We start from the raw sequence: 14,639 nt of genomic DNA, 5'->3' as shown, positions 1-14,639 counted from the left end.
ATAAAATTAAACCCATTATTTACTGAGATCGTAAATGTTAACATTAATTGTACAAAACACAATTAAGAGGCTGTTAAGTTCTCAAGAAAGTGTATTAGAAAATGTGATAATTGAATGAATGTAACTACAAATCTTAATGTAATTAATTGACGTTGTAGATGCACAATTGCCTGTGACAATGGTTATTGCCACACTAGCATTTGCATTTCACGACGTAGCTAATCTAAATACATATGTAATCTAACACTGTTATAAAGCGTATTGTAAAATAAATATTTACTTAAATCATAACGCCGTGTGGTTTATACTATACCTAGGTCTAAATAATAGCCCGAGTTTTTTCGCCGCTTTATCTCCTAATACATATTTTTTGTAGCAGGTGTATAAATACATATAAAAATCTGAGTAAACTTTTCTCGGTATAAAAATATTTATTTTGATTTCCAAGCTTGGAGATAATGTGTTATGCTCGTACGCCGCTTACGAACGCCATCTGAGCGTGTTGACCGCTGAGCTACCCCTTTCACTTGTATTGAACACTGGTGTGCCTTTCTCTATGTTCGCATCTCTGTCTAACGCTCGACACCGGCGGTGCAACACCGGTGGTGGGCCAGCGCACACCTCTCGCGGTCGGCAGCAACAGTAGCGCTGTTTCCTCGGCTACATCCGCACGGAACCGTCTCGCTGCGGTCGAATGCCTATCGCGAATCGACATGAAGTCCAAACCGGCACACTACATCGATGCGCCGTTCAGGCCATGGCCGCCGCTTTCCCGCCCAGCGCAGCCTAACTTTTACTTTCGGCCGCCGGATCCCCTAGACATTAGAAATTTCAAAACGTCGTCGTCGAAGGGCTCCATGTATTCCGATTTCTCCGGTATGAGTGCATACAGTAACAAATCGCGGGACTACTACTTCTTGTCTCCCAGCTACCGGTCTGCGGGTGCGCCTACGCCGAGCAATCATGCGGATTTGTACGTCAGCCGGGAGCGACCTCGACAGCTCCGGCATCCGAATTCCTCGTCTCCTGCGTGCCCATGCAGTCGATCGCGTTCCCTCGAGGACGTGCGCACAGAAATTGTTACGGAATGGGAAGACGACGACGAAAACGGCAACAGAATTGTTGCGCCCGCTACGAAATTTAACCGCACGACATATAAACCGATGGGTAACTTTCAAAAACAAGGATTTCTCACTCGGCATTCTATGGAAAACTTGGCTGACAGATCTCCACAAGTGTTACCACCGAAACGTATAACTGCCTTTCAGGTAAATGAACAACTTTCTACAGATATTGCGGACTCATTGTGTGTGTTATTATATCGATAAGATGATTTTCGCATCGTAACTTTTAAAATTCTGATTTAATTTATCCAAAAAAATGCGTACGAATGAGTTAGTTAAGAATGTATTTATGCGAACTTTCTATGCTCCTATATGTGCTCGGTTACCTCATTGACGCTCAGCGAAGTGTATAGCTATAGCGAATACCTTTTATATTTGACTATAACGCAATTAGTATTGTTGTAACTTTGATGTGGGATCGTATAGCTAGCGATGGGGCTGTCAAGCCCCGTTCAGCTCCGGTGAACCGCAACGCACCGTCCTGCGCGTACGGTGTAACGGATGTTCAATACTTGTTTTTTTATTAACACCATGCATGTTTCTAAACTGTAGTTTTGCGTTAGTTTAGCACTGTTAGTAATATGTGACGCTGGGCACGAAATTAATCATCTATCTAGGATTTCAGGTCTTCGAACTGTTGTAGTAATACTGTTAGTTTTGCAATGCGATTGAATTTATTGTGATGGTTTACCTAGTCGTGCAATTTTTCCATTTAATATTCGTCATTACATTTGGGAAGTGTAAATTAATTTACGCGAGTACGGTTTTTAATGAGCGCGCCAAATACCTTTAACGTTAGGTAATGATTGCTCATCCGAATCAGAACATAACGAACATTCTTTAAACACGGTTTCGATTCCTCACAACTCGTGTATGATTATAAAATCGACCGATTTGTCCTGTTTTTGAGAACGTTACTAATGCAATGCAATAAACGCATAAGCACTCACGTACGACTGTTACACTGGATAAATACTATGATCGCGTCTCACGAACTCATCGATTTCACCAGAACTAAATAGTTCAGTGAGAACTATGAACACGGAATATCTCTTTTTATTATCCAATTAGAGTATAGTTCCAGCTGCATATATCATAATATGCTTTCTATTTAATACAGGGTTTAAAAGTAAAACTATTAACCACCATTAAGAAAATAGTACATTTTTAATACTCTTTCATAAATTAGTATCACATAATACGCACGTATCGACATCCTGAGTCTTTGTTTTGGTTTTTATCCCATTAGCAGTATGCATGTATGACGTGTGTATAATGACGGAGACATTGTATTGCGTTTGTTTATTGGCCGGCCTTGAACTTGTCATTAAATTATGTACTTATTATAGGTGCGTGATAGTAACTGTGCGTAATGATAAAATTGGTATCATTAAAATACGAAAACAAAATAACGAAATTTAAATAAAACTATCTCCTGTCTTCGCAATGACGAAATATTATGTTTTAGATGATTAATATATTGCTATATTATTCGTTTAGAAAGCGGACAAACTATTCTGTTCAATAAATCGTCCAAAATAATTATCTACTGTCTTCGAAATTATGTTTTAGTTGTTTAATATTTTGTTTAGAAAGATCACAAACGATTCTGTTCAATAAATAGCCCTGTGTATCCGCATTGAAGTCAAAACGTTGTTTCTAAGTGTAACTATTTTGCATAGCATAACGTTTCGTTCATTTCAAATGAAGAACGAAATCTAATGATAATGATTTGTTATAGATTATATCGGACGCGGAAGTTTGTCGGGGCCCGATAATAATTTAAATACAAATTTCAATACGGTCTTGCGTAAGCACCGTCGTAATTCTATAGATGATGTTATATCGATGAATATCATTATAACTAGAGTATTCACAACTTTTTCTTGCCTTGTCTTTAGTTTGATGTATAAATTGTTTTTCAATTTAAAGTTTTTCCGTCACATTTTTATACATTTTTGTTTTGGTATGGTGATTGCTTTTATGGATTATGATTTAATCAGTAACATTAAAGGATAATACACTAATGTAAACCATAGTATAGTACCTTTGATTAATAATATGAGACACATAATGCCGCAGTCATATATTTTAACAATGTTTTCAATTTGTGGACTCTAGATTATGTTTGCGCCTATCCAAAACCTAAAATCAAAATAGCACATAGTTATAAGTGCTTTAGACGTCAAGTGTTTCTTGGTTGTCCAGCTAATAGGCAAAGCTTGTATTTTTTAATATTTAATTCCCATTTTTAATATCTCTCATAAGCACATAATGTCACAGACATCTCTCCCATGTATTGCTCTTAAGCTTACATCATCCAACCGACGAAATGTTGTAAAAGTGACAGTTTATTTACGCGAATGAAACAGGTTTGTCAGGGTAATATTCTTACGAAATTTACGTAAAAGCGAAATTCAGTTACGCACGCACGACATACTTTAAACGTTGGCGAAACTATTTAAGATCAACCAGATGCGCTCAACAGAGCATCGTTCATCGTCAAGGTGCGCTCGCTATTGTAGAGCTCTCGAATGAAACAGAAGAGGTCATATTTGTCAACCCATTACTCTTACATAGCTAGGCACATGTCTCCTCTTTGGATGCCTGTGTCTAGACCATGGCCCCCGGCGCTGGCCTAGTGCGAATTGATGTATTCACCCACCTTGGCGAACTTATCTTCTTTTATGAACTCAGGCTTGCAGGTTTCCTCACGATGTTTTCCTTCACCGATATAGCAAGTGATAATTAATGTTTAATACGCACATAACTTTGTAAATCAGAGGTACCTACGTGCCTGGTATGTGAATCTCGACGGCCTGATTAAGAAAGCAGAGTTTCAACCACTAGGCTCTAATTACTTTTAGAAGTAATAACAAAGCGAGAAAAAAGTACACCGAATTATATATTTTAATCTAAGATCCGAGCTAGATTTAACACTGAGCGAACAAGATTTTCTTTGTTCATATTGTACTTGCGTTATATCACTCTTAGACCGGATGAAGGATACGAGATTGTATGTGCAAACAACGATTTCATTTATTCATGTTTACGATTTACGAGGCGCGGAATGCTGGTGAAAGCAGACGCATGCCTGTGTAGGTTAGTACATCTATAACTCTTTGACCCTTCATTTGTTGCCTGATGCTGACAAAAGCGGTTACTCTCTATATACAGGGTGTCTGGTCATCGGTGTCGGAGCCTTTAATGGCCTGAAATAAAGTCAAATATATCAACTGATTATTGATGTTTTTCATGTATTTTTAGCTATTATAGAATGTAGGTAGCCATTTTAATGTTTATGTTATTAAGTGCACGTATGTGTTTTGTGCATTTTTGTCATGTCTAGCAAAGTAGAAGGCCTACAAACATTCGCGAAATTTATTATAATTTAACATTTAGTTAAAATAATTGTCAAAAAGAAATTTTTCAAGGTATAATTTTTCAATCACGATCGTTGATCTTCTTAGTATTAATTGTGTATGTACTACATAACATATTTTGTTCAATAATGTAATGTTGTAATGTTTTACAACATAATTTTATCATAGTTTGATCAAGACCCTTAAATTTTTTTCACTTATTTCCGCAGTAGACAAAATACAATTACAATTCTATGTTTGGACAAAAACTGTTTTTAACCAAAGTAAAGGTTCCGACATATGTAACCGAACATCCTGTACATAATTTTATCATAATAAAAGCATATGGATAACATGAAAGCCACGGGAATGTGGCGGATTATCCTACAGGTACAAAGGCTATGCCCTGTAGCGTTACGGTTTACTCTACAAAGTCTCATTCGTACAATGAATGTACCTCAGGGAACAAATAATAATATTTCGAATTGCTCCCCTATTTTGCTTAAAGTAAACAGCTTCGGGCGAGGAATTTACTATATTCACCAATAATATGCGTTATTATTTCTAACACAGTACCTAGAAATATTCTGTTGTTCGCTAGCGTAGAGAAAAGACGAAACTTAACAAGTTTATTGACATAACGTGGCATTGTTTTGTTAGGCGTTTGAACGTAGCTCGGCTGACCTCTGATGATACCGATGTAACTGATTACATTTATAGATGTAGTATCATGGCAACGAACTTTCTTATCAGCCGAAACAGGTGGGCGGGTCGAGCTCGTTTAACTAGTTCTTATTGCATAGCTGATCTGGTCATAAAATCTAGTTTGTAGATGTAATCCGTGATATGCTCTTGCATATTAATATTCATTTGTTTTTTATAAATGGAATTGATCTCTTAATATTTACTTAGATTGACCTTGTAATAAATATTTGAGTACTTGGCTAACACGGCTACCACGTGTCAAGATAATTCGAATTTATGAAGCCCCACCTTTCTACTTAAACTTGACATACCTTTGTAGGTAAAGTAAGGCTCGCAGTATGTTGCCTGTATGTTAAAAAACCAAGGTGATTTGATTTTTTTACATTCTGTGAAAACAATTGAAATTATTAATTTAGAGTCATTAACCCTCGAATCGTTAAATTTTAAATGGATAGTTCAATCCGGATGAATTATCTACTTTTGGCCAAAATTATATATCTACCACAGAATAAAATTTTAATGATTGGGTGATATGGGATGATATCTATTAATACTGCATTTTTTTCTAAAATTCTGACAACTAGATATTATTTTAGGTTTTTTCAACTTGCATTCATGACAAATCCCGATTTACATTCGTCTTTGTAACGTAATAAAACGTCTCGAATTGAACTCCAAAATGAAGTACCATATCGTGTAAGTATGCTTTATGGCACAGTAGACATGCTACTTTTAGCATTCGGGTTTTGGCGATTGCATCGAAGCTGCATCGCGTTTTGGTTGGCAACTTGCTTCGTTACATCACGGTACCATAAACCCGCGTTTTTCGCAACCGTATTTTTTATTATCACGTAGAAGTAGCACACGAACATGCAGTCCATCTAATGGGAAGTGGCTACTGCCGCCCATGGACATTTGTATTCAATCCCAGATAGGATTACATATTCCTATCTGAGATCGGCCACAAATGCGCTGCTACCCCTGAGGCCTAAGCTGGAACGCGTAAAAGCATGTTTCCCTTGCTTGCACTTAACAATGCTGTTATGAGAAATAGGTGTGGCGGTGGGACCGCCGGAGTCGAACCACAAAGGGGTCTACCACCTTCGATGCTATTGATACTGCATCACGTTTGCTGCCGTCAGTTGCTGTATCTAGTGTCAAAAAATAGCTACGAATGCCGCTTAAGCGCGTGCTTCTAATTTTCTAAAAGCAGACATTTCAGAAGCTAATCGTGAATTTCGGAAGCTAAAAGTACCATGTGTGTTGGCCCTTAACTACCTATATAGTAATTTATTTTATTAGCGACTATTGAGAATATTGTTATCTAAATAAATGTTTATTTTATGTTCACGTTTCGCGGTTTTTTATCACGTATCATTGCGTTGCGAGTAACATTTGTGTATGTTGTAACACCTTTAAAGTAAACATTAAACATTGCGGTTTATGGGGCATCAAACAATGACGCTATGTTAATAACATTTAAGTAGATATAACCAGGAATGCCGACTAAAATTTTTTATCACTATTTAAAGTACATTAAAGATATTGTTGTTGTTAATCCAAACTATTAACGATAAGTTTCGATAAGCAATGCCAGTCAGTATTATTAAAGAATCAAGATAGGAAATGTTGATTGTAGATGTAAAGTTAATTTAAGTCGACACTTCTTCACTACTAGGAAGTTTATTACAAAACGTCAACATGCAAATCTCAATGATGCGTCAAATCTATCAAACATGTTCCCAAAAGTGAGTTGAGGCTCATTCTTCTCATTAAACAATTTTTTAGTTGATGATTTCCCAGTCGTGAATCATTCGTGAGTCGTGGATTCATTACTCTCACTGCTCTCTCACTCTCATGCTGATTAAGTGCAAATTGGTACACCTTACACAACCTTGAAACTTTTTTAAACAACTCGCAGGACATCGTGCCGATAACTTCACCGGTTAAGCAATTGACAGTTTCATTCTCATTACTAACACCTGTTACTTAAATAATCTGATGTGTGTGCCTGGGATTCGAACCTCGATTGAGAGGCCGAGTTTCTCGTTAATAGTGATAAATAAAATGATTATATTTCTGTAATATGAGGTCTCATAGAAAAATAATTTCAGTCTCAGGTCAGAAACGGTAGCCACCTGTCCCCGTGTCCGCCAGCCGCGCCCCTGTCGGCCGGGGTGGAGGTCGGCGCGGAGGTGAACGGCTCCCGGCCCACGTTCAAGCCGGTGACGGTGCTGGAGGACCTGCAAGCGCTGCGGTGCGCCGAGTTCCACCCCAACGGGAAGCTGTACGCTGTCGGATCCAACACGAAAACGTTGAGGATATGCACCTACCCGAAACTCGATGACGTGAAGTATGTTGAATCTCTATTATATTTTTATATAGAATTGAATTAATGTTGTTTTAAATAAATTACACATTTAAGGATAGAATTATAATATTACATTGATTCAAGACCGACAACAGTTAGTCACTTGAAAAAGATAGAACAACTTATCGCTAGATAAGTCGAGGAGTGCATTTAAATTAGTAGTTTTGATACAAGCGAGTTTTTGTGGTTTCTCCCAAATTACAGTATTTAGTAAAGCGGAATAAGAGGCGTGCTTAAGTTTTTTTATACGTATTAATATCATAAATGTCAATGACATACAATATTCAATTCTATAATTATACAAATCTATCGTTTAATATTTTCCTATTTCTGATTTCTAACTTTCAAATAAAAAATCGAAATATTTTAATAATTACAAAATATACCAATTAATAGTGAAATTTAAATGGATCTAAACTGGAGTAACGAGCGGAATTAACTATTGGAACTGAGGAATTATCGTGAGAAATAGGCCTACAAAGATTGTTTTCGTCTTGCTTTGCTTGTCAAGTAGGCTCTAGATAGACTCGCGATGTTTAGAAAACTACGACGTGATTTATATCTTTGTTCTGCTAATGTGCGTTAACTTGCTGTCACCTAACGACGGCGGAATAACAATTTATTAAATTTAATTAAAGTGAGTACCTAACTGGCTATTAGCACTCGTAACCGATAAAGTTGACCTCATTACTGCGGCATCTGTTCATCACGGATAATGTATAAGTATGAATGGTTCATATAGAAATTCCAGCTGCTTGTAAGTACCTATTCTGTACTCAAGACACGAATAGAGTAGGTAGGTACTTGAACTAAATCTGAACAGGGCTATTAAAATGTTTATTCTCATGTGTAAATTGAATTGCTTTTAAAATGAAGTTGTTTCGGCGTCGGCAAATCATTACGCACAAGACTTTGAGAAATTAGAGGTCCGTCTCTGGGTTCTGAACCTTGGACCTTGATTGAGATTGAGAAGCCGAGTTTCTAGCCTATCACTGTTATAAATTTAAGACTAATATTATCACAAAAATAATACGTTTTATTTGCTCGTGTGCTTATTTGGATTGCCAAAAAAATAACATGTTAGTCCTGGAAATAATGACGAACACGTTTTTCTGGCCAGTATTTTTTTCCAAAAATGATTGGGTTGCCTTGTTTCGCCGAGTTGCTTCTTAATTCCAAAAAGTGTTTGGTCATCCCCCTACTAAGATATGTCATTAACCCATTATTGCTTCATTGCTATGAACTCTTGGAGAACTTTTAAAGAACTCGCAAGCGTTTGTACAGTTTTGAAGGATATATTTGTTATAAAATATACTAAGATATTTGATAAATCTGTAAATTTGTAGGAGCTTTCGTCACGATGTGCCAGTTTACTAGTAACGTTCCGTTTTGACCTCCGGAGTCTTGGTGACCCTGTACTTTCGTACCGTCGCCAGTGACCTTTCCGAACTCACAATCTGTTACGCGAATTTCGATTTATACAACTCTGTCAAGGGGTTTCGATTTCTATGATTTCGTAAAATAATTATGAAGTAAGTTTTTAACGTAAAAGTATTTTGCGACAGATGTAGATTGTAGGTGTATGAAAGACATTTCATCCTGATTTCTCCTATTCCATTCGATATATATTCTATTAGAAGTAAGAGCGATTGATTGGAGATTATTTTATCCATGATCTCATCTTAAATAACCAACTAGCATTTTTAAATGAAAAATCATAGCAATATAAAGTAGCAATAATAAAGTAGGATCAATAATGATAATAACAAATTCGAAAGGAAATAAGAAAGTCGATGACAACAGGTAAATAAGTGAATCCTTTAATCTAAAGAGATAACATTTTCGAAAAGGCATAGCGAAAAATAACGTTATTGAGATCATCATCATCATTGGGCAGAGACAGACAATTGTTCAATAGAATTTTTAATACGATTTTTCAATTCTTTTAGATACATCGTCAAAAAGCCATTCATCAATACCAGTTGATTCGTCACACATCGATCTTATGCTAGCAATGCCGGCAATCCTAAAACGAACTCCGACAATAGAGTGCAGTCAATGACCCGCGAGCAAATTTGTATATGTATGAAGTGTTTGTTATTCCGAGTGAAGTACGTTCATCGACTTCGCCCTACACAACACGACGAGGCATTTGCACTAGTATTACAATAACATTACTCATTATTATGACTGACATCGTCAGTGCTGCCAACCCTTTCGAACTTAATTCCAGTAAATCTTCCATAAAAAAACATTCTACGATAGGAAAATTTAATAAAAAGCTGTATATAAACGATTAAATTGTCAAAGAAAAGAAAATATAGTTCGTCACTCATACAATATCAGAAATGCATATTTGCGACCAAAAAGTCACGTTATGTAATACGAAAAACTTATTTTAAGGTGAATAGTAAGATGATAGTTAAGGTGATAGTTAAGATGACACGATAAAACAGTAATAGTGGAATTAAAACTGAAAACAGGGATATCATAAAAGAACAATCTTACTATTAAAACAGTAGAATTGGCAACACTGGTTACTGTTCTTTCTGAAGCAGGAAACGAAGTAAAGATTTTGTCTATTCCGTACTCATCGCCATTATGTAAAAGCGAAAGGCATTCCATTTCTCGTCATTCTATCACGCTCCACGCGAAATCTACTCAATCATCGTCCAATTTTGTACACAGAGTATCTGTAGCGACCGAAAGATAGGCTGTGTAAAACATAAAATATACTTTACTTGCAGCTGCTCAGTAAACAATAATTAACCATGATAATAAACGAGACTAAAATCTAGATAAGGCTCCCGAGACAAAAATGTTTAGTTACACAATAGCAATATTTGTTTAGAAAGGTGAAGATTGATGTTTATGTACATTTATACGAATCTAAACATTATCCTTGATAGCGGTGTGTCTAGTAGATGGATATAAATCTCAGAGGAGCATAGATTCAGATTGTTATTATTTAATTATATCTGCCTCATAGCCGCAGTCCCATGCATATTTGTCGTAGTTTAAAATGGCTCTAGCCAGATTTATGGTATACGAAGCAATAAAAGGATTAAATCCCGTAGATGGACAGCACAGCATTTCTGTGAAGTCAAAACTACAATAAAATCTATCTTTGTAAGGGGCGGTCTGTGTCCAGTAATGCACAAAGGATTGATAGATTAATTCATGTAGAGTTCACAAACCGCTGCGTAATACTTAGATGAGGTGTTCTTTCTTAGTCTTGTCCAATTTATATTTATAGATGTTACAGATAAGTCTGTGAACTGCAGTGACCATTTCATAGAAGGTGTCGATTAAGTTTTAGGATTAGGCATTTTAAAGTAGTTGTATAATGCTAACATATAACTTCTTTTTATGAAATCGGTTAATCAATTTAGTATTGCACAACTCTTGCGACGTTTGCCTTTTGAAATATAATGTGTTTTCTAAATCGTTAATCACATGAAAGTTAATTAATGGCATTAAATCGGTGAACTGTATAATGAGATGGTCACGATGTTCTACAAACCTTATAAACATGCGTGTTATATGAGATACTGCGTGATACATTAACTTTCATGACTTTCCAAAAAGTTAACAGTTTGATTAAATTTTACTATTCGATAATATACTTATTTTATATGTAGCATAATAATTTGGAATTTATGGTCACTTGGTTTGAGGGCGAAGGTAAACATTGTATGAAGATCTTAAAGATACGAGTATTTTTATAAAAAAAATATGAAAGGTATGTTACATCTGCTGATTCCAACTTGGCCAACGGCAGCCTCAATTTTTTCCATTCTAGGAGGAACTGTGCTCACCAATGGGCTAGAAATGTATTAATAACGATATCAGATATTACTGGAAACACATACTCGAAACATTAAACGACCTAAGTGAGCAACCATACGTGAATGAAAATAAATATACCAAAAAAGCTGTAGGCGAGGTCGTACATTTTAAAGTATCTTACGAATGCCAGTCACGAGTTGCTTGTAAAACGCGCGTGAGAGTAACGTGCGATATTTACTGCGCCTTCTGTACAATGCCGATTTATGGGCCCGATTGAACGTGAGAGCTATATAACATTAGAATCAGGAAATACGGCCGTGTTTGGATAAATTGTTTTTGTGAAGTGAAAACTTCTTACGACGCGTAGGGCGTTTTTTGAGATGGGAAAAAACAATTGAATTCGCGATACTGTTACAGTAACCAACATTATTGTTTATATTCGTACAATGTATAGGCCGCGCCAAACTGCTAGTCCGCTCTGAAGTTGTTCCGAGCAGGTGTAGTCATACAATTTGTTATGGCGACGCGATTCATTTCTACATTCAGAGCGGACTAGCAGTCTGGAGCGAACTATACATAGATACTTATTCCCCCACGATTAAAAAAGTACTCAATTAAGTTTTCACTTCTGTCGGCACTCCCTGAGTGCCACTGTTCTTTCCTTTGATTCTTTTGAATAACGAGTAGGTACGTACTGGATTCGTTTTTCGTGTGGCTCGGAATTTTAACCACCACGTATCATCGGGTTTGTTTGCTTGTTAATTATTCTCATGTGCACTTGCTTGAACGGTATGTCTGTAAGTTGATATGCGAGTGACAAATGATATATTACTTATTTCTTTGTTATTCTTCTACGTAATAAAAACAGGTTTGTATGAATGTCGATTGTATGAGCTCGATTTTGCTGCTGACAGTTCGTGTATTGTTATTTTATAAGATTTATTGCGTATTATAAAGAGGATCAGTGATACCGAGGGTAGCCATTTAGGACTTTCAAGCTACTTCATTCAGATATCCTATCTATCGTTTGATGTTATACAGCAGCATTGCTGTTAGTAAAACAAATGAAAATTAGTCCAAATTAGCAACTAAAAATAAGCTGGAATGAATAAGAGTCCTAATGACAACCCTAATTAATTTCTAGGCATAATTATTTTTATTTTTTAAATGAAACGAATACTACAATAATATACCTAATACATATTTAAACCTAAGCCAATTCTTCGCATTTGAAGCAAAATACGAAGCGCACATTGTTTAACGTGCTTTAAATAGTTTAAAAGCAATTTAGGTGTCCGCGTTATGTGGCTCATGTTGGCGTGGTGTGTGATTCGAAGTTTGGTGAAACTTTGAAACTATGCGGCTAGAAAGCGGTGCGCCCAAGACGTTATGAATAGCTTGTAAATACTGCCTCTTACGAAACGAGATTACGTCACTCGATCAGCTTAGTCACTAAACCGTTATGGACTACCAGAAATAATGCCGCATTAAATAAATTGACATGACGTTAAAGGTCGATCAGACGATCGCGGTAAGTAAAAGTGAAAAATAGCCGTGATCTATCAAGATAATACGGTTATAGCGAGAAAATGGTATCAAATTTTGTATTGCGCAATGGGCCTAAAAGGATCCTTCCATCTCCTTAAGTGGTTCACCTAAGGGAGACAGGGTCACGGTCTCGGTAAGACGACTAACGGTCCCCAATATTCTAAATGAATAGGCACGATGAATGGATTGGTTCTCTGTTCATAAACAACATGGTAACATCACCTCTTTTCTTTAAAACATTCGCCGAAATTATAATTCAAGTCAAGCCTTTAAAAGTATGTAGATAACTTTACGGCCGAATGGACTCCGTTTAGGTTTAAATTACTGCCGAAACGGTTAAGATAAAAAGGATTTTGGAATATTTTAATTAAATTGCAACGTTTGCAAGTTGAATAATGTAGGCTCTCATGATCACATGAATAATTACGTTTTAGTCCATCGAGGAACAAAGGTACGGTGATTACGCGGACAAAGGGAAGGCCTTTTCACCATTTGGGTTTTATGGATGTCGGTCGATCGCTTAGTACATTTATTGTACCTTGCTTTTTATATTGGGTTCCAGGAAAATGAATGAAGGAAATGTACTATTTCAACTATACGACCGTACGAACGAATAAGGCCACGTGTATTGGTACCTATTTACAGACATTAAAATTAATAGACAAAATAATATTTTTCTACATAATTTGTTAACATATCTATACCCTGCCTGCCTGTCAATAATATTGCTAGGAAAATATTATTTTTTCTGCTATGGTCTGCGTCTGGCATGTTCGATGTATTTAGAAATAAACGAACCTTAACTGTCACTCTATTCAAGAGAACTTATTGTGCAGACTTATCACTAATGTATAAATACAAGTCTTAGATGAGTAAAATACATAGATTGATCACTCCTAAAAAGAAAGTGTAACGAGTTTTGAGAACTAAAATTATGTGCGTAAATAAAGTGTTGCTACGTCTCCATTCTAAGATGTCCATAAAATGTTTGAAATACTTAATTATTTATTACGTAAATTACGTAGTATAAGTTATGTAATACGAAATTTTTCTTTAAAAATGTTCTTTATTTGTCAAGAATTCAAAAAATAAATGATGAGAAAAAATAAATCGTTCTTTAGTGGCTTCATTCGATTTCAAGGCGGTGAAATATCTTTCAATTTTACTTATCAAAGATACAAATACAGTAACTACAGTACAGTACGTCTCGAGTACAGAAACCACATTATGTTTTATCATTTAGCTCGCAGCAGTAGCTCTCGAAACACTTAAACTCTCGACATTACATCAATGAGTCATTTCGACACAAACAGACGCCAATTCCGGATTTCGATGACAAGAAAGTGTCTGTTGTCAATAGCGATCACCCAAGGATGTAAGGCTTGTCCAAGGTTATGTTCTTTACCGACGAAACTGTTAGGCCATTGGCCAACGGTAAACAAGTGGATGGATTGTGTGTGTATTGCATTCCAACTTCTAGTTGTTTGTAATGCATAAAAGAGTGAATATTATGTATTTGTAATCGCTACAATATTTGCGTGAAATATTTTGTACACTTATTATTATCTATTCAATAACTGTAACTACTAATAGTAGTATACTGTATACATAATGGCAAATGGAACAATCATATCAATTACATGATTTATATCTTAAAAAAAATCTTACTAAAGTCATGAAATCTGTATCAATGGAGAATTGGGCATATATTTAGGATTTTATCTATTTTTTAACGTAGTA

General features: G+C 36.0%; 1 protein-coding gene across 4 annotated transcripts in view; it reads left to right on the top strand.

Moving 5' to 3' along the window:
• LOC140743372 (WD repeat-containing protein 47) overlaps nucleotides 1-14,639 on the top strand; it is a 69,062-nt gene that overhangs the window by 29,339 nt on the left and 25,084 nt on the right. For 3 of the 4 annotated variants that reach the window (XM_073074563.1, XM_073074564.1, XM_073074565.1), the window contains one exon: nucleotides 7,306-7,544. In XM_073074563.1, the coding sequence (XP_072930664.1) occupies nucleotides 7,306-7,544 (239 nt within the window). Of the gene's footprint in view, nucleotides 1-589; nucleotides 1,269-7,305; nucleotides 7,545-14,639 lie in introns of those variants that run through there. The other variant, XM_073074566.1, reaches the window with a different exon arrangement.

This window comes from Epargyreus clarus, unplaced genomic scaffold (genome assembly GCF_041222505.1).
Source record: "Epargyreus clarus isolate Ecla_fem2 unplaced genomic scaffold, WU_Ecla_fem_2.2 ptg000007l, whole genome shotgun sequence".
Lineage (NCBI taxonomy): Eukaryota > Metazoa > Arthropoda > Insecta > Lepidoptera > Hesperiidae > Epargyreus > Epargyreus clarus.
Note: the sequence above shows the minus strand (reverse complement) of the source record. Positions and strands in the feature narration are given on the sequence as shown.